The sequence below is a fragment of the Xiphophorus maculatus genome, chromosome 14, assembly GCF_002775205.1.
Source record: "Xiphophorus maculatus strain JP 163 A chromosome 14, X_maculatus-5.0-male, whole genome shotgun sequence".
Lineage (NCBI taxonomy): Eukaryota > Metazoa > Chordata > Actinopteri > Cyprinodontiformes > Poeciliidae > Xiphophorus > Xiphophorus maculatus.
In genome coordinates, this window is record NC_036456.1 from 21027062 (window position 1) to 21049241 (window position 22180).

Consider the following 22180-nt stretch of genomic DNA (forward strand, 5'->3'; position numbering starts at 1 on the left):
TTTCAATCCTTGGTCCTATAATAAACACATGATATTCATGAATTATATCATTTTATGTTGGTTATGTTAGTGAAAAGGTTTTATACTCGGCAACAATTGTTGCTGGTGGGAAACTGTACAGTCTGAATGACACAAATCTGACCTATTAATACAATAAAACATAAAAATCATGACCTGCATAACCTATTATAGCAAAGAATGGTTACAAGAATATTCAGAAATATTTTAGATGTATAAAGATTCAATGCCACAGCCTGCAGATGTCATTGTCTCAATGTGCCGAGTGACCTTTGACCTCATTTGGTCGTTTCATCAATGAGACAAAATCAGGTAAAAATGTCAGTATGAACAAATCTGCATCCAGGAGGAAATTGTCCCAGTTCCACCAGAACAAGAACCAAGAACTCCACCTTGGTTCTGTACTGAACTGGTTTCAGACGTGGCTTCATCTGGTACCAGTCATTCAGTGGACAGATACACTTTGTGGAAAGGATCGCCTTCTGGGAAGGTGTGTGTGTGTGTGTGTGTGTGTGTGGTTGATTTCAACTGTGGGAACGACAGTGATGAAGGAAACATCTTCAGGTTCCTTCAGGTCTAGAAGATCTAAAACATCTGATAGTTTTAAACTGTGTGGGAAAAACGAGGAATATAGAAAAAACTGGAGCTGATCTTAGTGGATAACAAACCAATGGACAACAGCAGAGCGCTGTCTGTGTGTTAGCATAGTGTAACCCACATTGCGTTCAAGGATTAACAAGATTTTAAATAATCCGAATTAAAATTTATCCAAACAGTTCTTAAAGTCTAGCTAGGTTCGGCTACTGGAGGAGATGGCAATTTGTAAAGCACAGAGACAGTAAGATGGTGCAAATTGGTGAGTTGTATTTAGTATTTACAATATATATACAATATATATACACATTAGTCCATAGTGTAAAGGAAAAACAAGTTAAAGTTCCTTATACCAAGGACGTCCACCAGTCTTTGTTGATGATGGAAAAAAACCAAAATAATCCACTTCCTTCAATGGGGACTTGAGCTGATCCTCCAATTGGGTCGGAAGAATGTTCCCAGATGATAAGTCTTGTGTTTCGGTATCCTGCTTATTTTAGCTCGCCAGTCTGGTCGGTGAAACCAGACAATCCTTGCTATTGTCAAGATCCCTCCAGCCACTCCTTGCGCGAGGAATCTGCAACGCACCTGGCCTGTATAAACAGACCTAATTAGTCAGTTACATGTGCAGACGTTTCATAAGTAAATATAACTTATGCAACCAATATTGTTACGCAACAAATCAATATACAATCACAACAGGCTGGAAGACTAGTGCTAGCATACTAGCTCCCTACCAACACTCACCAGTTCCCTCTTGACTAACCGTGATTCTTGCAACGTTTGGTTGAGTAATCACCCGGCTGCAAGTTAACAGACATACACGATTGAAAAACAGACAATAGAGATCTGAAAACCTCGTCGGGAACAGACCAGAAGCCTACCTGCACATCAGAGTCCCGCAGCGTTTCCTGCCTAAGCTGCGATTTGCAGCCATATAAACTGTGCTGTCAATTTAGGACGCTGAGGTGCAGCTGTCACATGACGTCAGAGCCACGCGAGAACACTATTGTTCTCGCCTGGTTGGTGTTAAATAAATTAAGGGGAAGAGGAAAAAATGTTTAAGTAACCCTTTTAAAAAATAAATCTAACAAAATGGAAAATAAAATAAATAAACTAAATCTAATATAGAAAATGATCCTGGTTACATCCTCCCCTCTTTAATTCCTGCACGTCCCGTTGCAGGGTTATTTAAATTAATTTTTCTTCTGGATATTCACATTAGAAACTTGACTAAGAGCCTCAGCGTACACATTTGCCAAACCATGCAATAGAGCCTGAACTACTGAAATGAGTGGCTTACCCAACACAGGATATGTTAGACGACTAGGAGGTTGACGCTGTCGATCTGATCGCCTGGGCAATGTTTCAGACTCAACTGAGTTATAGGGTGAGCTGACGCTTGCAGGTCCTATAGATGACTCAGATTGAACGACCAGATGACCCTCAGCGTCAGGTTCTTGAACTTCAGGTAAGTGTTCGTCAGGTACTTCTACCTCCATGTGTACTTTCACAGGCTCAGCTACATGTGGTTCAGAAAGTTCCTCTGCCTCAATCTGTTCCACAGGTAGCTTGTCTTCATAGTGAGACAGTGATGAATCAGTTGTTAAACAGGATTCTTCATTTTCAGATGGACTAGCAGTCTCAAGGTCTGTACTCTGAATTAGAGGTACAGGATGCTCTGGTGCTTCAGCATCACTTTGAGCCAAAGGTGAAATAGGCTGCAAAGTAATGGATTCCGGTGATGACTCGAATTTTCTCACCTTCACACTGAATCTGGTTGGGGATGGGATGGAAACTTCTGGCACATATGGCTCAGCATCCTCATCCTCCTGCATCGCATCAGGAACATCTGGATGGCAACCATCCTGGCTGCGAGTCTTTCGTTGTGAGGCAGGCATGGAGATGGAAGGGTCTTCTGTGGAGCAAACTGGCAGGAAACCACAAGGAAGCAACAGGTCTCTATGTAAAGTACGAGTTGGTCCCTCTTTGTGTTCAGGTTGTACAGTGTAAACTGGTACATTTTCAGCTCTGTCAACAACTTTGTACACCCCTGGTTCCCATCTATCTGCCAGCTTGTGCTTACCCCTCAGACGGATGTTGCGAACCAGTACTCGATCTCCTATCTCCAAACTGCATGGTGTAATTTTCTGATCAAAACGGGTCTTGTTCTTTGCAGCTGATTTGAGGGCATTCTCAGAAGCTAGTTTGTAGCTTTCTTTCAGGCTGGATTGCAGATTCTTAACATACTCTGAATGAGAGATGGATGATTGTTCTCTGACGGGTAAACCAAAAGCCAAATCCACAGGAAGACGAGGACAACGACCAAACATGAGTTCATAAGGTGTGAACCCTGTTACCACATTTCTTGTACAGTTATATGCATGTACTAAAGGTTTGACATACTCTCGCCATTTTGACTTTTGTTTCATTTCCAGGGTTCCAAGCATATTGAGCAGAGTGCGGTTGAAGCGCTCGACTGGATTCCCTCGTGGGTGGTACGGGGTAGTACGGCTTTTCTTCATGCCTACAACTTCACAGAGCTCTTTAATGAGCTTGGACTCGAAATCTGTACCCTGGTCTGAATGTATACGCTCTGGAATTCCATAATAAACCATAAATTCATTCCAGAGGTACTTTGCAACAGTCTTTGCCTTCTGGTTAGGGGTAGGAATGGCAACTGCAAATTTGGTGAAGTGATCAGTAAGAACAAGAATGTCTTTAGTATTACTACTGTCAGGTTCAATGGTTAAAAAGTCCATACATAGCAGTTCAAGTGGTCGGCTTGTCTGAATATTTATTAATGGAGCTGCTCTTTCTATTTGAGCTTTACGCCTTATGCAACGACCACAGGTTCTGACAAAAGCCTCCACCTCTAATGTCAATTTGGGCCAAAAGAAGCGTTGGCGCACCAGATCAATTGTTCTTTCGATGCCCATATGCCCCATATCATGGTGCAAGCTCTTTAAAACAGTTGGTCGTAACTTGGGCGGTAGGATTAACTGGTAGATAAGTTTATCTCCATCATGTCTTCTCCGATATAGGATTCCATCCACCAACTCTAACCTGTTCCACTCTCTCAGGAGCAAAGGAAGGTCAGGTAGCTCCTCTCGAACTGATGGAAGGACCTTCTCCCCAGTCTCCAGCTGATGAATGACCTCACGAATAGCAGGGTCAGCTTGTTGTTGTTCTTGGAGATCGACCTGAGATAGAGAGGGGATTAGAGGCAAGCCATGCAACTTTTCATTGCTGAACCCATCAGGGATGGAGTTAACAGAGACAGATAGAGACTCAACCAGTGCGACAGATCGACTTAGTTCAGTTTGGTTCTGTGTTCGGATTATACAACTCTGACAGATGGCATCCACAATTTCAGGGGAAATGTCATGTGTTCCTTTACCATTACCCAACTGACTGGTCAGATGTTGAATGAGCTCCCTCTCTCTGCAGTGCTGATCACTCGAAGTATCTTCATGTGAGCGTCGGGACAGAGCATCAGCATCAAAATTCTGTTTTCCAGCACGGTACTGCAGCTTGAATGAGTAAGTGGACAGTGCTGCTAACCACCGGTGACCTGTAGCATCCAGCTTGGCTGAAGAAAGAACATAAGTGAGAGGGTTGCTATCTGTGACAACTGTAAAGTTAGTCCCATAGAGGTAATCATGAAACTTCTCAGTAACACTCCACTTCAGGGCCAAAAACTCCAGTTTATGCGCAGGATATTTTGACTCACTGACAGACAGGCCTCGACTAGCATAAGCAATAACACGCAGCTTGCCCTCCTGCTCTTGGTACAATACTGCTCCCAACCCATTTGTACTGGCATCAGTATGTAAAATGTATGGCAGCTGTGGATTTGCAAACCCAAGAACAGGTGCTGTAGTCAATTTGGAAATGACTGTTTCAAAAGCAATCTGCTGATGGCTAGTCCATTTATCTCCAAAGGATTGCTTTGGATCCGAGTACTTTCCTTCTGGTTTCTTCAGTTTTGCAGGGCTGCGGGCAGGAGGATAACCACGGGTTAACTCATTAAGTGGTTTGACAATAGCAGCATAGTCTTTAATAAATCTTCGGTAATATCCAGCAAAACCCAGAAAAGATCGCAACTCTTTAAGGTTGCGGGGGACTGGCCAGGATTTTAAAGAATCAATCTTTTCTGGATCAGTTTCAACTCCTTTTTCAGAGACAATATGTCCCAAATAACGTACAGATGACTGAAAAAACTTACATTTCTCTGGAGAGAGCTTTAGTCCAAACTGCTTCAACCGGGAGAGCACACGCAGCAGCCGTTCCTCATGTTCTTCCAAAGTGGCAGAGAAGATGATGATGTCATCGAGGAAGACAAGGACTTCTTTAAGATGCAGATCTCCCATGCATCTCTCCATTAGCCGCTGAAACGTGCTAGGTGCATTTGTAATTCCCTGCGGCATCCTGTTCCACTCCCAAAATCCAAGGGGAGTTACAAAAGCTGTTTTAGCCTTATCTTCTTCTGCCATCTCTATTTGATAATAGCCAGATTTTAAATCCAACACAGTGAACCATTTGGACCCTGTCAAAGCACAAAAAGATTCTTCCAAATTAGGAAGGGCATATGCGTCTTTGATAGTTTGAAGATTCAGTTTCCTGTAATCTATGCATAGCCGGACGGAACCATTACGTTTCCGAACCACAACTATTGGAGAGGAAAATGGTGATTTAGACTCTCTTATAATGCCAGCTCCAAACAGGTCTCTAAGATGTTCACGGACTGCCTCCAGATCTTGGGGATGGATTGGCCTTGCTCTGTGTTTAAAAGGCGTTTCATCATTAAGTTTAATGGTATGTTTAACTGCATCTGTACAGCCAAAATCCATATCATGATGAGAAAATACTTCAGGCATGCTGTTCATTTTGTTGATAATATGTTCCTTCCACTCAGGTGGAATAGGAGAGTCTCCAAAGTTAAACTCCAAAGTGGTTCGTTGTGAGGTTTGAGATGTGATTTGTTGTGACAAAACAGTAGGTGCTGACCCAATGTCTGCAATAATGGTTAATGGTGATATGAACATCTCTTGCTCTGATTCATTCTTCATGATCACTGGGACTTTATATGGTGGATGCTGTGGCAGTGTAATTAGACAACTCTGAACACATAAACCCCCTGGTAAAGGCGAGCTAGGGTGTTCAACAATGGCCCACTTATTGGCAGATGGAGAGGTGTTTTTAACAGAACCCTCCAAGACAATGGTTTGTCCAGGTGAAATAAGGACTGGAGTGGTGCTTAACAGCCTGACAGTCCCTGCATTTCTTAATTGATTTTGCTGGTGCCTTAACTGTAGCAGTTTCAGGACCGCTCGATATCCTTGGGCCATGGCTTGAAATTGTACATGGTTACTGCTAAGATGTTGTTCATACAGTGGCTCCAGTGTGTTCATGCCAATAAGTACATTAGATGGCCTGTCAGGACTAGTATCTGGGACCACAAGAGCGAGAGTTGGTACCTCTGTGTTTACTCCTATGAAGTCTTCAGGGAATGTGATGACCAGCTCCACGTACCCCAGATACGGAACAGACTGTCCAGCAGCACCTTCAACCTGTAACAAATTATCCAGAGGCAGTACAGGTTGGTTGCTTAACTTATCATTATAGAAAGAAACTGGGATCGTTGTCACCTGTGAACCAGTGTCTAAAAGGCAGTTACACACATGACCAGAAATGTCAACAACAGCAGCACACTTTGATCCAATCAAACCTTTGGGTAGCTGAGTGGGTAGTTTATTAGCTTGGGCTTGCAGTTTTGTACATTTAACAGTCTTTTCTTTAATAAGGGGACCGGTTTGGCTGGGACTGGTTCCGGTTTGTCCCGCAACAGGAACCATGCCTAGTTTAACTTCTTCTGAAAGATGTTCTGCTGTCGCTGAGCAAACTGTTTCCTTTTTCTGGCAACAAGAGCAGGGTTTGGTTCATTATTACATTGTGGCTTAATATGACCATTTTCACCACACCTGAAACAATAACCAGGTTTAACATGGACTGGTGGGAACTGTTTGGATGTCACTGTATTGCCCCCTTTTTCACCCGGCTTACTGTGCATTACTTTAGGTTGTGATGTAGTCCTGGGCTGGGTGGTTGTGGATGTTAGCTTAGCCAGCTGCCGCTGTATATCTGCCAGTTGTTCTGCCAACTGCTGAGTCAATTTGGTTAAAGCAGCAACTGCTCCACCATCACCTGCATCAACAGAAACCAATTGTGCATGATTGACTACTTTTTGTTTGTTGGACCCCAAATATTGTCTCATCCGGGAAGTTTTAGCTGCCTCCCTGTCTTCTTCAGTACGTAGAAGTAGTAGCAGTTCAGAGAAACTAGGTGGGACCAATTTCTTTTGTTTTAATTGGAGTTCAGCAATCAAAGTATTGTCCCAACAACCCCTACAGAACTGGCTTATGAGATGCCGGTTTACATCCTTGGCTAACACACCACCTCGTTTCAGGGCTAAGTTTAATGCTACCTGCAGCCGCTGGAGGTATGAAGATGGCTTCTCCCCCGCATCTTGGAAAGTGTCCATGAATTTTGCAAAGAGTTCTTCTCCATCTTGCACTGTGCCATATGCCGAATCCAATATGTTCAGATATACAGTAGGTGGAGTATCTGAACTTAGATGCTTCAGCATATCAGCGGCTGGGGGAAGTAAACTCTCCACGATCCTCCTTGATCGCTGCAGCTCAGAAACTGATGGGTCTTTTAGTAGCAGATCCACTCCTGAATGCCAGGTCTCGTAGTCTGCTTCATGTGCTGGTCTAGGCAGCCGTCCAGAAAACACTCGGAGCCTTTGTAGATGGTAAGCACTTTCCTCAGTTTTCATAATGTGTTCCACCACGTAGCGCTGGACTTCGGGTGGTTGGATGTCATCATCATGAAGAGAAGGTCTCTGTCGTGAGGTAGGTTGCTGCTCAAGTCTCTGTCTGGAAACTGTAGGATCAGTGGCGGTTGACAACGTTGGCTCTTCCTTCATTGTTGGATCTGCAGCTGCTGCCATAACCTCAGACTTCTCATCAGGATCCTCCATCTTAGCAGCTGAGTGAAGTTCAGCAACTGATTGTCCAATCTGAGTCATCGTGGATTTTAACACCTCTGCAAAATCCATGCCAGAAAGCTTTGCAAGTTTCTGTAACTCAAATAAATAAGAATGAGTTTTACTCTGTGAAACATGTTCTGCATATACAACAGCTAATTCAGAGATGAAAAATGTGTCTGACTTTTCAGATGATTTGAATGAATATGGTAAAATGGAACGCAATTCAGCTACTGCTGTACCACTGCTAAATTCAACCACAAACTGGCCCTCAAACTCAGAGTCAGCTTCGGAAATGATTTCAGTCTTTGTTATCTTCCCATATTGTTTCAAAAAGTCAAATACTTCCTCTTTACCATCTTCATCTGAAATGCCTTCAACCAAAACAGAGTTGGGAATTTTTACGTCAAGTTTTTGAAATTCATCCATATTGTTGATGACAAAAAAAACAATGATTTGTGTTTACAAAATGCCAACAACCTCCTGGCTAGCTCGCCAAGTTATGTAACCCACATTGCGTTCAAGGATTAACAAGATTTTAAATAATCCGAATTAAAATTTATCCAAACAGTTCTTAAAGTCTAGCTAGGTTCGGCTACTGGAGGAGATGGCAATTTGTAAAGCACAGAGACAGTAAGATGGTGCAAATTGGTGAGTTGTATTTAGTATTTACAATATATATACAATATATATACACATTAGTCCATAGTGTAAAGGAAAAACAAGTTAAAGTTCCTTATACCAAGGACGTCCACCAGTCTTTGTTGATGATGGAAAAAAACCAAAATAATCCACTTCCTTCAATGGGGACTTGAGCTGATCCTCCAATTGGGTCGGAAGAATGTTCCCAGATGATAAGTCTTGTGTTTCGGTATCCTGCTTATTTTAGCTCGCCAGTCTGGTCGGTGAAACCAGACAATCCTTGCTATTGTCAAGATCCCTCCAGCCACTCCTTGCGCGAGGAATCTGCAACGCACCTGGCCTGTATAAACAGACCTAATTAGTCAGTTACATGTGCAGACGTTTCATAAGTAAATATAACTTATGCAACCAATATTGTTACGCAACAAATCAATATACAATCACAACAGGCTGGAAGACTAGTGCTAGCATACTAGCTCCCTACCAACACTCACCAGTTCCCTCTTGACTAACCGTGATTCTTGCAACGTTTGGTTGAGTAATCACCCGGCTGCAAGTTAACAGACATACACGATTGAAAAACAGACAATAGAGATCTGAAAACCTCGTCGGGAACAGACCAGAAGCCTACCTGCACATCAGAGTCCCGCAGCGTTTCCTGCCTAAGCTGCGATTTGCAGCCATATAAACTGTGCTGTCAATTTAGGACGCTGATGTGCAGCTGTCACATGACGTCAGAGCCACGCGAGAACACTATTGTTCTCGCCTGGTTGGTGTTAAATAAATTAAGGGGAAGAGGAAAAAATGTTTAAGTAACCCTTTTAAAAAATAAATCTAACAAAATGGAAAATAAAATAAATAAACTAAATCTAATATAGAAAATGATCCTGGTTACATCAGCGCTGTCTGTGTGTTAGCATAGCACTGTCTGTGTGTTAGCATAGCGCTGTCTGTGTGTTCGCATAGTGCTGTCTGTGTGTTAGCATAGTGCTGTCTGTGTGTTAGCATAGCGCTGTCTGTGTGTTAGCATAGCACTGTCTGTGTGTTAGCATAGTGCTGTCTGTGTGTTAGCATAGCGCTGTCTGTGTGTTAGCATAGCGCTGTCTGTGAGTTAACATAGCGCTGTCTGTGTGTTAGCATAGCGCTGTCTGTGTGTTCGCATAGTGCTGTCTGTGTGTTAGCATAGTGCTGTCTGTGTGTTAGCATAGCGCTGTCTGTGTGTTAGCATAGCGCTGTCTGTGAGTTAACATAGCGCTGTCTGTGTGTTAGCATAGCGCTGTCTGTGTGTTAACATAGCGCTGTCTGTGTGTTAGCATAGCGCTGTCTGTGAGTTAACATAGCGCTGTCTGTGTGTTAGCATAGTGCTATCTGTGAGTTAACATAGCGCTGTCTGTGAGTTAGCATAGCGCTGTCTGTGTGTTAGCATAGCGCTGTCTGTGTGTTAGCATAGCGCTGTCTGTGAGTTAACATAGCGCTGTCTGTGTGTTAGCATAGCGCTGTCTGTGTGTTAACATAGCGCTGTCTGTGTGTTAGCATAGCGCTGTCTGTGTGTTATAATACATGGACATGTAATAACTACATGGCACAACAAATATCTCAACAGGCCTTTTCTTTAAAGCAGACATCATCCTGAGATGGAAAACAAGCTCTGAGGTTTAATGTTTATCGTGCATCATGGTGAAGTAAGTCCCTCCAAACTGAAACCAGTTTCTATTTACTGGAAATCAGCAGAAACTGGATGTTTACATCAGTGGAAAATCCCCAGGAGTCAGAAGAGTTAACTCTGCTTTCAAACAGCAGCTTGTTTCAATCAGACAGGAATGTTGAAGCAAGAGATCATTTATCAAAGATAATCAGCATTGTTGCTGTTTAAATACAGGTTTAAAAAATAAAACTCTACTGAGCTCTACCCAACGAAACGCTGATCCAAAGACCCGTCCTCTTCTTCTGTGATTGGGTTCTTACTCCTCGTCTGGATGATTCCTGGTTTCATCCTGAAACTCTCCTGTTTCTGGGAATCAGCTCCATTGTTCCCGTTTCCTGTAAACCAGGCTGTGATTTACTGGAAGAATCAGCTGACAGCCAGGCTGGTTACAAAGTGCCTCAGGATGGACGCAGATGACCTCTGACCTGCTGGGAGTTTAAGGATTCCAGGTTTAGCTTCAGACAATTCTGGGTTTTAAAAGTTAAAACTCCAAACAGGAGAGAAAGTGAGAGAAAACGGATTCAATAAAATACAGCCAGCAGGTTTTATCAGAGGAAGGAAGAGAAAAACAGTTTACAGACAGCCTCCCTGCTGGAGCCTCTTATTATTCACTACATGATTATTGTCATTAGTAAATAATAAGCACATTTTTGTTCTTTATTTGTGCTGAGGTCCTCCTCTTCAGGCCTCCTGCTGTGATTAAAGCCACAGCTGCTGTTGCTGATCTGGTTGTTTGGTGAAGGAGTCAAACTGTTTTCCACCACAAAATTAATGTTTGTACTTGAATTTTTACATGAAGTCATTTCAGTATTTTTATCAGAAAAGGAAATGTTCTTCCTGAAACCTGAAAGCTCTCTGTGAGTGATTTTTATTTTGAGTGAGTGGAGAAGCTCCTCCTCAGAAACTACTTTATGATGCATGAGCAGCCATGATGCGTTCAGGTTCCCTCAGAGGTCAGTTTACTGTCAGTAACGGTTCCCAGAAAACTCCTACAGTCAGAAAACTTGGTTCCTGTGTCTGACTGGCTTTTCTAAAATCAGTGAGCAGGTCTTCAGTTTCTGAGGATCAATCACCGCTGACCCAGTCCTCACCACCCGCCCAGGCCTGTTTCTTTCTCATGAAGCAAGCAGACCAACAGTGAGTCATCTGCATAAAGGCAAACAGCAGGGAGGTAAACCTGGACCTTCACTGCTGCTGCGGTTTGTGAAGAGGATAAACAGGAAGAGTGAGAACAGGAGCATAAAGTCCCTCCAGTTCCAGAGGAAACAGTTCTTCTCTTTTACTGTAACCAGCTGAGCTCAGTGAGCAGGAAGTAGATTTTAACCTGGATGGAAACCCAGTGAGTCAGAACAGAACCTCAGTGCCGTTAGTTTATAAAAAAAATTATTTTATTTCTAAAACAGTTTGAATGTTTCAGACAGAAAATAAAACTGGAATAAAGTCTCTCAATATTTCATCTCAGTACAGAAATAAAACACTGTAAAACATTTTACACTGAACAGAACTTCTTCACTGAATTCATGACTCACCTCTGCCCCCTCCTGGTGGCGCCTGGTACAGAATCCTCTGATTACTGACTCTAAACTGGTTCAGGTTGGGAAGCTCCCAGTTCACCTTCAGATCAGCTTAAATCTAATCAATTCAAATCATTCAAATCATAAATCAGAAGGTTTGTTCTCTGCTTCATGTTCAAACTTTCCTTTACTGAACCAGGTCACTGTGACCCGCTTTCCTCCTGACTGAACTCTGAAGCTCCTCAAGACAGCATCTCAGCCAGGATTAGGTCTGAACTTTGACTAGGCCGTTGACACACACTGATTGAGTGCAGTTGGGATCATTGACCTGCTGCTACTTGGATTTGGACTTGGTTTCTAAATGAATGAATGGACCATGAGCCTCCAGCTGTAAACGTCTTTATGAAACGATTCGGTGCAGCGTCAGACAGACGGACTTTAATGGACAGATTTATGGCATGAAATAATAAATAAATCACTTCTGTAAGGTAAAGCTCAGACCGTCACACTGCATGTCTCCAGCGCTATGCTGCCACCTAGTGGCGGACATCAGTAACTGACCTGCAAACAGAAATATTTCTGAAACTAGAATATATGAAAAAGGGCTTTTTAAAATTTCCTTCTCATCTCAGAAAATGAAACTATTATATAGAATCATCACATAATCACATCTTTATTCCAGACACATAAACAGGTAAAAAATGAAAGAAAAAACAAGCAAAAGAAAAACTGTAGATGAGATAAATAGATGTGTTGAGTAAATCCTCCGTCTCCAGGTGAGAAACTCAGAGGAATAAAACTTGATTCTCTGAGCAGAAACAGGATGTGGGATCAGTGATGAGTGATGATCAGGGATGAATGAATGAATGAATGGGGATGACTTGTATTTGTCTGTGAGAGGCGGGGCATAATTTGGAGGTCAGATCGAACATGTTGGTACCACAGTGAGTCTTCAGTAGTGAGTGTGAGACTAAACAGTTTTTGTCCTAAATGGGCCTCCGTAGACTTTTAATCTGGTCCACTTTGTGATTAACAGAACCAGAAATCCTCACTGAGACTACAACCTGTCTATCTATCTATCTATCTATCTATCTATCTATCTATCTATCTATCTATCTATCTATCTATCTATCTATCTATCTATCTATCTATCTATCTATCTATCTATCTATCTATCTATCCATCTATCTATCTGATGACATTTTGATTATTTATTTATGATGTAAATTCATGAATAAAAAGTTTCATTTTGTTTAGTGACAGATTTAAAGTTTATTTTCTGTTGTGAAAGCTGAAATAATCCTGATTGACCAGGAGGCAGAGAGAGTTTTACACTCAATGTGTCTAAAATTAATTACCAAAGATTTATTCCACTGGGACCAACAATCAGACTTTCTGCACAGTTTCATGTTTTTATTCATGTTAGCCAGGATCATTTATTCACAGAACACTGAACAATATTCATGTTTTCATTTGACTCTTTGAAAGTTAACAATAATCTTCCTAAAGGTTGTTCTTTAAGAAAATCTGGAGGAAGGTCAGAAATAATACAAAATTCACTGATAGAACTAAAATAATAAGTTCAATTTATGATCTCAATAAATTATAAATAAAATATTAACTATCCTACTGTTGGTGTTTAATTCTGATAGAAAATCTCCATTAATAACTTTAATTTTGTAGTGTTTTAAATAGATGCAGCAAATATTAGAAATTAGCAACATAAAACTGCAGGAGATCCTCAGGGATGTTCACTTGGTCCTTTTTATTCTGAGTTTAACATTTATGAGCAGAAGTGATTTCAACAGAACCAGCTGATCCTCTGTTAACATAAATACGATTTAAAGTCATTAAATCTGCCTGCAGTCTGAGAACAGTTAGTGAAACACATCAGACACAGAAACGGTTTCAGTTTAATGGTTTCTGATGGTTTCATCCTGTCACTGACTGGATCTGATGGTTTCATCCTGTCACTGACTGGATCTGATGGGCCGCGTTGTGTCACTGACTGGATCTGATGGGCCTTGTTGTGTCACCCCACAGGTTCAGAGGTCACCCTGTGGTGTTGGTGTGGGAACATCTGGGTCAAAGAGGCCGCAAACTGCTGCTGTTATCGTTATTATGAGGAAAACACCTTCAATAAAAACCAGTAAAACCAACAAAACCAATAAAACCAATAAAATCAATAAAACCAGTAAAACCAGTAAAACCAATAAAACCAATAAAACCAGTAAAACAGACTCGTCTTCCTGGTTTTGTGTCTGTTCGGGGAAAACAAGTTGGTTTCTGGGTAAATACATGAATCATTGTCTGTATTATAACTTTTACTTTATTAAGTAAGGAAAGTAAAATAAAGCGTGTTGGTAATCGATCAATAACTCATAAATCAAGTGTGTTTGAATAATTAAAGACTTGATTACTGAAGTTATAGATCTGGGAAATTTGAACCAGTTTTCAGAGGAAAGCCAGACGATAAAATATTATCCAGCTGAACTGTTTCCTTTAGATCAGAAAGAAAAAATATTCACTGGAAAAAATATGTTAAAGGACAAAAACTGAGAAAATGAAATAAACAGAAACCTGGAGACAACTGAGGACCTCTAGTGTTCAAAACAGGTAAAAACACGGAAATGTAATTTATGAAATTCATAAAATAAATTTATAAAATGAGCCGTTAATTCAGACCTTAATGTGTTTAAATGTTTGCAAATAATCACATTCTAATGAGGTTTTAAAGGATTGTATTTTTAACATAAATCTTATAAAACTGTATTTTTACTGTTTTCTTATTACTCAGGTGAATGTTTATTTATTTTGTTGAATTTATAATTAATTTATGATTATTATTCATGAAGGCGTTTCAAGAAATGAAATGTTTGTTTTATCATGAAATTCTTTACAGAAACAATTTTTTTCAAATACATTTAATTCTATAATATTTTGGGTCAAAGTGCAGCTGATAAAGTTAGAAATTTGGACTTTTCTGCCAGTAGGTGGCGCTGTGGGGTTTTATTGGTGTTTCCTCCAGTTATAATAATCCATCATAATTCCATTATTTCTTGTTGTTAGACTCTCAGTTGTTATTAAAACATATTAAAGATGAATAAAGCAGCAGGTTTGGAGCAGAAGGTGATTTCTGAGTCTTGATTAAATAAAGTTATGGTGATAATCTGTTATCTAGATTTATTCACTGCAGGAACATGTCTGAATATAATCATATTAAAATATATTTTATATAGGCGCCACAGTGTTGGATGAAGTTTCAGTTTTTAGACAAATAACTGATAAATATTAAAACTCTGCCCCCTACTGGAGCAAAGTGGAGTCTGTTGTTTAAAATGATATAAAACTTACAAACTGTATGTTTACACAGAAAACTACACTTTATAAAGTTTAGGTTATGTATTTCTACTGCTTTAATGAACGTCCCTTGAAAGACAATTTAGTTAATAAAAAGCTTAAAACAATAAAAACACCAAAATAAATCTGGAAATATTATTTCTGAAAAAATAACTTTTATTAAAAACAACATTTGAAAAAACTGACAGGTTTTATGAAGCGTTGCAGTTTTTATTATAATGCAACATTTATTCAGAGTTTTAGTAATATTTTAATAAGAAAACCAGATCATAAACCAACATGAATAAACTCCAGTCCAGTCTGGTGGAGTGAGGCAGACGGACCAGTTAAACCAGTAGATGGACGTCACTGGTGGATCAGGAGAGAAGAGTAGATGATCTTTGGCTCTGGATGAAGATCTGAAGACACACAAATCATCTCTACATTAATAATAATAATGATGTTACTGCTGAACGTTTGGGTCAGTTTGGGTCCGTTTGGGTCCGTTTGGGTCTCTGAAAACCTCCAGGCTGAAGGAAACTGAAGCTGCTTCAACTTTAAACATTTCAGGATTTATAATCTGAGAAAATCAGACAAATTATCTGAGATTTGATTAGATTTGATTTTACTGAAGTTATAGAAATTCAGGACGATGATTAAAACGAAAGTGTGGCAGCTAATGTGTGTGTGTTGCTGTATGTAGGTGTGTGTGTGTGTGTGTTGCTGTATGTAGGTGTGTGTGTGTGTGTGTGTGTGTGTGTGTGTTGCTGTATGTAGGTGTGTGTGTGTGTGGGGGTGTGTGTGTACCTTTGGTCCTTTTTGTTCTGTCTGTGTTGTTTCCTTTTCTGACGTATGAATAAACAGCAGATGAATCGTTCTCTGAAATGAGATTAATTCAGATTAGAGGAGCAGATTACAGAGGAAAATCTAACAGTAAATCTACACAGATTTAGTATTTATGCTGTTATTTTTATAACTGAACAGTTTTTATTTTTCTCTGCTGCCTGGTGGTTTGTTAGAAGGATGCTGGGAAACGATCCATCATCTCTCTGATCTTTCATATTCAACTCCTCAGGAATTATGTCAGATGCTAATCAGCTGCTCTGGTCAACACCTTGTTGCCATGGTTACAGATCACAACAGTCAGAAAGTGAAAGAGTGAAAATGCCTCCAGATGAGCAGCATCCATAACCAGAGGGAATAATTGTTTGATTCAACCTGAAAAATATAAATTAAAATGAAAGAACCAGCAGAGCTGGTTTATATCTATTAATATTTAATATAAACACAATATCTCTACCTGCCTGTAGATCCATGTTTTACCTGCCTGCTGCTCTTCTGCCTGAGTTTCCTCAGTCAGAGACAATTAAAGGTTTTCTGTTCTATTCCAGGTTAACAGGAAGTTTTTCTTCCACTGTCAGCAGAAACCAGTAAAACCTTTTTATCAGATGTTCATGTGGAGCAGAAGAAGAAACCGCAAAGATCAACTTCTGGTAAAGAGCAACAACAGCGGCGTCATGGTGACCACATCCAGGTCAGAGGAATCCTCAGCTCAAAGCTGCTGCTCTGGTTTTAAATGAGTTTAAAAAAGATTTTATGCTTTGCTTGACTTTTTACTGGAGGTAAAAATATGAATTATTTCTAAGACAAATAAAAGTTTTGTTTTAAAGATCAGAGTGGGATGAAGGATGTGAACCTCTGAGCTCGTCTTCATCCTCTCTGGTGTTTCTCTCTCCGTCTCTCTTGTTCTCCATCCTCACTGCAGAGTAAACCCAAGCCCAGTCGCCGTCTGGTCAGTAAAACACACATGATGTCACTGCAGCTGCTGCCAGAAACAAACCAACCAGCTCTGACTGGTAAAGCCTCTGATTCCTCTGATTGTTCTGGTGAATCTTCAGTCAGAACCAGCAGCAGGTTTCAGTCTGAACTGGAACACCAGAGGAAACGAGAGCCACCGCAGAGCTGCAGGCTGCTGCAGCCTGGCAGAGGTTCTGCACATTAAACAGGAAACCAGAGGCCTGCGACACACACACACGCACACACACACACACACACCCACACACACACACACCCCCCCACACACACACACACACACACACACACGCACACACACAGACCCCCACACACACCCTGCCAACAGAGGACTTCTGTTTCTAGTTTGTTGAAAAAGCAAAAACCCAAAATAAAATGTACATTAAAGCTCTATTACCTTAATATGACTGAAGGTTTGACTTTAAATCATTTTTGAAGAAATTGCCACGAGGAGACCTGGATCTCTGAGCGACGTTAACCTCCTGCAGTAGAACCGTCTGTTCACATTACTGACCTAAAGAGTTTTTACTTACTACAATTAATTACTTTAATTAACTGATGATTTAAACTTCAGTGATATTATTTAATTCGTTACAATACAAATATTACCCAAAAAGTGAAATTATGGCCACATATTATAATGAATAATATTTTGATTGTCATTTAATGATGGCATGAATTAATAACTAGGCCTGCAGTATCAACAACAAATATATATTTTTAATATAAATTTAGTCTCTTAATGTGGTAAGTTGCTCCTCTGTCTTTAACTATAACTACACACACACACACACACACACACACACACACACACACACACACCATCATCAGGAGCGTTTGCTCCTCAGTCCACTGCCTCATTCTGCTCACTGACATAAACCATCATAATCATGAATAATCCTCACAGGATCAAAACATTTAATCTATTTCTGGTTCCGTCTTCGGTTCACACTGTGGTTAAACTGTCACTACATCACAGTCTGGGTGTCAAAGCCACTCCTCCATCCTTCCTGTCTGAATAAAATACTGCTACCAGAACCTCAGGAGGGATTTGATATTTCAGTACAGCCGGTCCAAACAAACCAAAACCATCATCATAAGAGCAGACGGATCCTGAGGCTCTGACTGACCGTCTGTTGGATCAGAACAAAGAACAAGAGGAAAGAGGAGGGAAAATCACAGCTCTGAGATTTAACAAAAACACAAAAATAATGAGAGAGAGAGAATATCATAAAAACCTAAACCATGTGGGATGAGGAGGGCAAGACCTCTGACCTCTGACCCTGGTCCATTCAGACTCCCCGTCCCCTACCCGAGTCAGAACCGAAGAAAATCTTCCAGATGTGATTCCAGAGACTCCCAGATGTTTCCACCATAAACCAGACTGAGTGTAATGGAAGAGCCTTGGATCCGGATCCATCAGGGGAATCTGGAGGAGACCAGAGGAACCGGCTCTGACTGCAGGACCGATCCGGTATGGATCATCTGGACGGCGTGTAGGGACGGACAGTCAGAACCTTCTGACCCACCAGGAGGTTCAGTTCTTCTACTCCGTCCTCTGGACCAACACAGAGAGCTGATGACCTCCAGAAGCCTGAAGTGGGTCGAGGTGAACCTGAATACCCATCTCAGAACCAAACACTCCAGATCCCATCCTCCCAGTTAGGAGACTTTTCCAGATTAGATGGTTGGGAATCAGTAAGTTACACTCGGTTCAGGCCTCCGGTCCACTGAGTGGTCCGGTCCGGTCCGGTTTGGTTGGTATTTATGGTTATGGGAATTCAGGATGGATTAAACCCAAACCACCAACATGGAGACCAACCAGCGCGATGCTAAACCAGACGCACCAGAACGTCTCAAACAGGAACATTTCTCTGTCCGCTGATGGACATCAGATCATTTCTTATCTCCCAAAACAGAAACTCATCCTGGGAGCAACAATGAAACCTGATCCTGACGTCCCTCCGTCTGGACCGTCCTGTTGGCCTCTGGATCTAAAACTGAAGGCCAACCAGGAAATGCTGCAGTATGAAAGATTTTATAATGGAATCAGAACAAATACAGAACCAGAACAACCCGGTCCAGTCAGTGGAAACGACCGGCAGACATCATGACGTCATCATGACATCATCAGTTTGGTCCTGATTGTTTGTGTGGAAGATCATAAACTGAAACAAACATTTCTAAATAAATGAAAACACAGACATCAAAATATTCTTAGATTTCCATCTGGCTGGTAAAAATAAAACCCAAATAACTGGATAAGACTGAACCGTACCAACGCTGCATCTGATTGGCTGCAGTCGGGTTTGTAAAACATCATCACTGTGTGACAGATCTTCATCTTCAACAACTGAAAACAGAACCAAAAATCTGAAATCACAATCTGACAACATCTGAAAGAAAAAACTCAACATCTCTGGAAGAAAAGCTTCATTATAAAGTCTGATGTTTACCTTCAGGTTTCCTCCTGACAAAACATTTCAGCAGCAGAACCAGGAAGACGAAGACGAGACAAACACAGGCAAGACAGAGAGAGAGAAGAAGAGGAAGAGGAAGACTGGGAGAGGAAGAATCCATCGGAGACTGGGAACTGGAAGAAGAGGTGGAGGAGGAAGGAGGAGTGGAGGAGATTCTCCCTGAAATGAATCAAAGGTAATAATTTATTTCTTGTCTCCTGATGAAGGTTGAAGCAGACAGAGAAGCTGCTGACCTCTGACCTTTGACAGAGATCCTGCTGGATGGAGACTCTCCATGACCTTTGACATTACATTTATAGAGGCCTTCATCAGATCTCTTCACTGAGTTGAGAATCTTGTTGCCAGTAGTTTCATCACCAATGAAGGAGCCATCTTTATAGAAAGCAGCTGGGAGGTTGTGGGTTGGATTCTTTGCTCTGCAGCTCAGAGTGACGTCATCTCCCTCCATCACAGGGAGGACAGGACTCTGCAGGATCACTGATCCACCTCAACACAGAGACAAACTACAGCATTTCATCCATTTCCACACAGCTTCAGCAACACTAACTCCACAGTCTGATCTTACCAGAGACAGAGAGCTGGATGCTGCTGCTGCTGCTGGAGGATCCAGACATGGACTCACACCAGTATAAACCAGTGTCTAATGGGAGGAGGTAGATCAGGCTGCAGGAGGAACCATCAGTTTCTCCCCATTGATCTCCACACTGAGTTATGGTTCCTCTGGCTGTGTTTCTCCTCACAGTCCATCCATCCTCACAGGTCAGAGTCACAGATTCATATTCAAAGAACTGAGATCTGCTGGGACTCACAGTCAGACGAACTGGGAGGACTGGAAATAACATAATTGTCTGTAATATTCTGATATACCTTCATTAATCTTGTCTGATCTCACCACCTTCTAATAACTCGGTGAGGTTATGGATCTCAGTTAATTATTGATAAATCACATGATGATGATGAATCGTCTCTGATAAACTGTCAGCATCAGTTCCTGTAACGACGCAGCAGCAGGAGAAACTGACCTGAGTTTGTTGAGCAGCAGAGCAGAACGATGAACTCTGAGGAGAAATAAAGTTCAGCTCAACTTAACAACCCACTTCACAACATCAGCTAATGAACTGGGAAGGTCTGCAACACATTTCCTGTTCCCGTCTTAAAGTCCTGCTGCGTTTGGGTCCAGTTTTAACCAGCTGACCTCCCCATCAGAACCATCAGAACCACCAGAACCATCAGAACCATCAGAACCAAAGCAGAAATGCAGACAGTTTCTCACCCAGCAGACGTCTGGCAGATGTTTCCTCCATGTCTCCTCAGAGCGTTGACCCGTTTGGGTTGGTGCTGGTGAGACCGGGCTCAGTCCGCCCTCTTCCTCTGCTGGCTGTTCACTTCCTGCTCTGCTGATGCTGAGCTGCTTCTCCAACCATCAGACTGAAACCTGCCAGCAGCTCAGAGGTTCTGACAGGCTGAACGCTGCTGCAAAATGAACTTTATGCTCATTTTAGATTTAAATTAAGACAGAAAATCAGTTTATTTAGTGGAGAATATAAAAACCTCCATGGTGAACATGAATGATGCATTAATAATAGTGAAGTAAAGACAAAAGCTGTCACTTATTCTTTACAGCACATCAGCGCCATCTAGTGTTGCATTAATTACTACTTAACTACAAACCATTATGGTTGAAAATCCTGAACTGTATCTATGCTGAAGTAAATCAGACCTCAGAGTCTCTCAGATTGTTCCTCATTTTTACTCTGTCTGCAGTCCAGCGGGGTCACACTGACCCGTTAACAGGAGCGCCCCCTGCTGGGACGCTCGCTGCTCCTCCAGAGCGTCGTTCTCAGACTGTGGGAGGATTATTGCTGGTTCACAATGCAGGTTTCCTCAGTAGCTTTGGTTCATTTCTCAGACCAGAATTTTAATTCTCAAAACTACTTAATATTCAAACCTCAGAGTCACTTGTGCAAATCAGAAAAACATTTTCTCATTTCTTTCAACAAGTTGTGCAAATGATTATGTATAATTCTCTGCCAGAGTTAAAACTGATTAATATTTAGTACCTGACAGTACAGTGAGCAAGAAGACAGACTCTGGACACAACAAAATAAAAGATTATTCTCTAGGTAAAGTTGGAGTTTTCACTGACACAAAGCTCTGACTGTTTTTACAGCAGATTACATGTTATATCAGATGATGGTTCATATTTTTATGTTTTTACAGTAGATTACATGTTACATCAGATAATGGTTCATAATTTTATGTTTTTACAGTAGATACCAATTTTTTTTTTTGTCTGAAATGTCACTAAATGTAGCAAGAAAGTCACTATCGGCCAAAATCAAAATGGGCAGGTCAGGCTTTTTAAAGATCGGTAACCAGGGATCGGCCAGAAAACTGCAATCAGTGCAGCCCTACTTAGGATGGAATACATTAGGGCTGTATAATTATATTGATTCTACAATTTATTGATATTTTTCCTCCTCTTACGGTATGATATGTTAAACCATAGGAGTCCATAGGTTTATTCCGTCTTTTTAACATGTCTGGTTTGTGACGGCGTAGCAGCAAGACTCCGCCTCCCCCAGTCTCACTTTCAGCTTGTGCTTGAAGTGCACATTATACCAGTTTTTGAATTGTGTTAATAGGCCAAGTAAAACCGCAGTTATGCTAAAATAAATAACCCATCACAGTCCGAATGTCAGAGAAATGTCAAAAACCGGCTTTTCCAGTTATGGAAGGAAATGAGCTTCCAAAAGTAAAAAACCAAACTCAACATTAGATCGTTTTGTTTTTGGAAATCTTCAATAAATAACAATGGGCTGCATTTTGTTGCTAAGAAACAAAGTAAAGTTGCGCAAGAAACCTGAAAGAGAAGCGGAAAGGAGCAGCAGTAAAAGCAGTGAGATCCTGAAATTAATGCAAAGTTTGGATATTGGAGCGACTAGTGGCATCTACTTAGTGATTAGTTTTTAGCTCAGTGGTTTCTGTTCTGTATATAAAGGATTACCTGGAGAATAATGCAGTG

General features: G+C 41.1%; 1 protein-coding gene across 4 annotated transcripts; it reads right to left on the minus strand.

The window, feature by feature from the left end:
- Positions 1-15017: 15017 nt before the first annotated feature.
- On the minus strand, positions 15018-20517 carry LOC111610860 (high affinity immunoglobulin gamma Fc receptor I-like). Of its 4 annotated transcripts, none has more exons than XM_023345881.1 (9): positions 20429-20517; positions 20178-20213; positions 19721-19984; positions 19396-19641; positions 19132-19314; positions 18954-19028; positions 16560-16652; positions 15671-15742; positions 15018-15282 (listed from the first exon to the last, which is right to left on the minus strand). In XM_023345881.1, exons 1-9 carry the CDS (start codon positions 20457-20459, stop codon positions 15230-15232), a joined length of 1053 nt encoding a protein of 350 aa, XP_023201649.1. In that variant the 5' UTR covers positions 20460-20517; the 3' UTR covers positions 15018-15229. The 4 variants fall into 4 exon arrangements, 3 of the variants coding, with proteins under 3 accessions (XP_023201649.1, XP_023201650.1, XP_023201651.1); XR_002753797.1 differs by having other exon boundaries at positions 15175-15282; positions 16164-16652; XM_023345882.1 differs by lacking the exon at positions 16560-16652.
- Between the last annotated feature and the right edge of the window lie 1663 nt (positions 20518-22180).

Coding starts and splice junctions, on each gene's coding strand:
- LOC111610860 (XM_023345881.1), bottom strand. CDS start 20,459: ATGGAGGAAACATCTGCCAGACGTCTGCTGG. Junction 20,214..20,428: donor ATCTGCCAGACGTCTGCTGG/GTGAGAAACTGT, acceptor ATTTCTCCTCAG/AGTTCATCGTTCTGCTCTGC. Junction 19,642..19,720: donor CATCCAGCTCTCTGTCTCTG/GTAAGATCAGAC, acceptor CTCTGTGTTGAG/GTGGATCAGTGATCCTGCAG.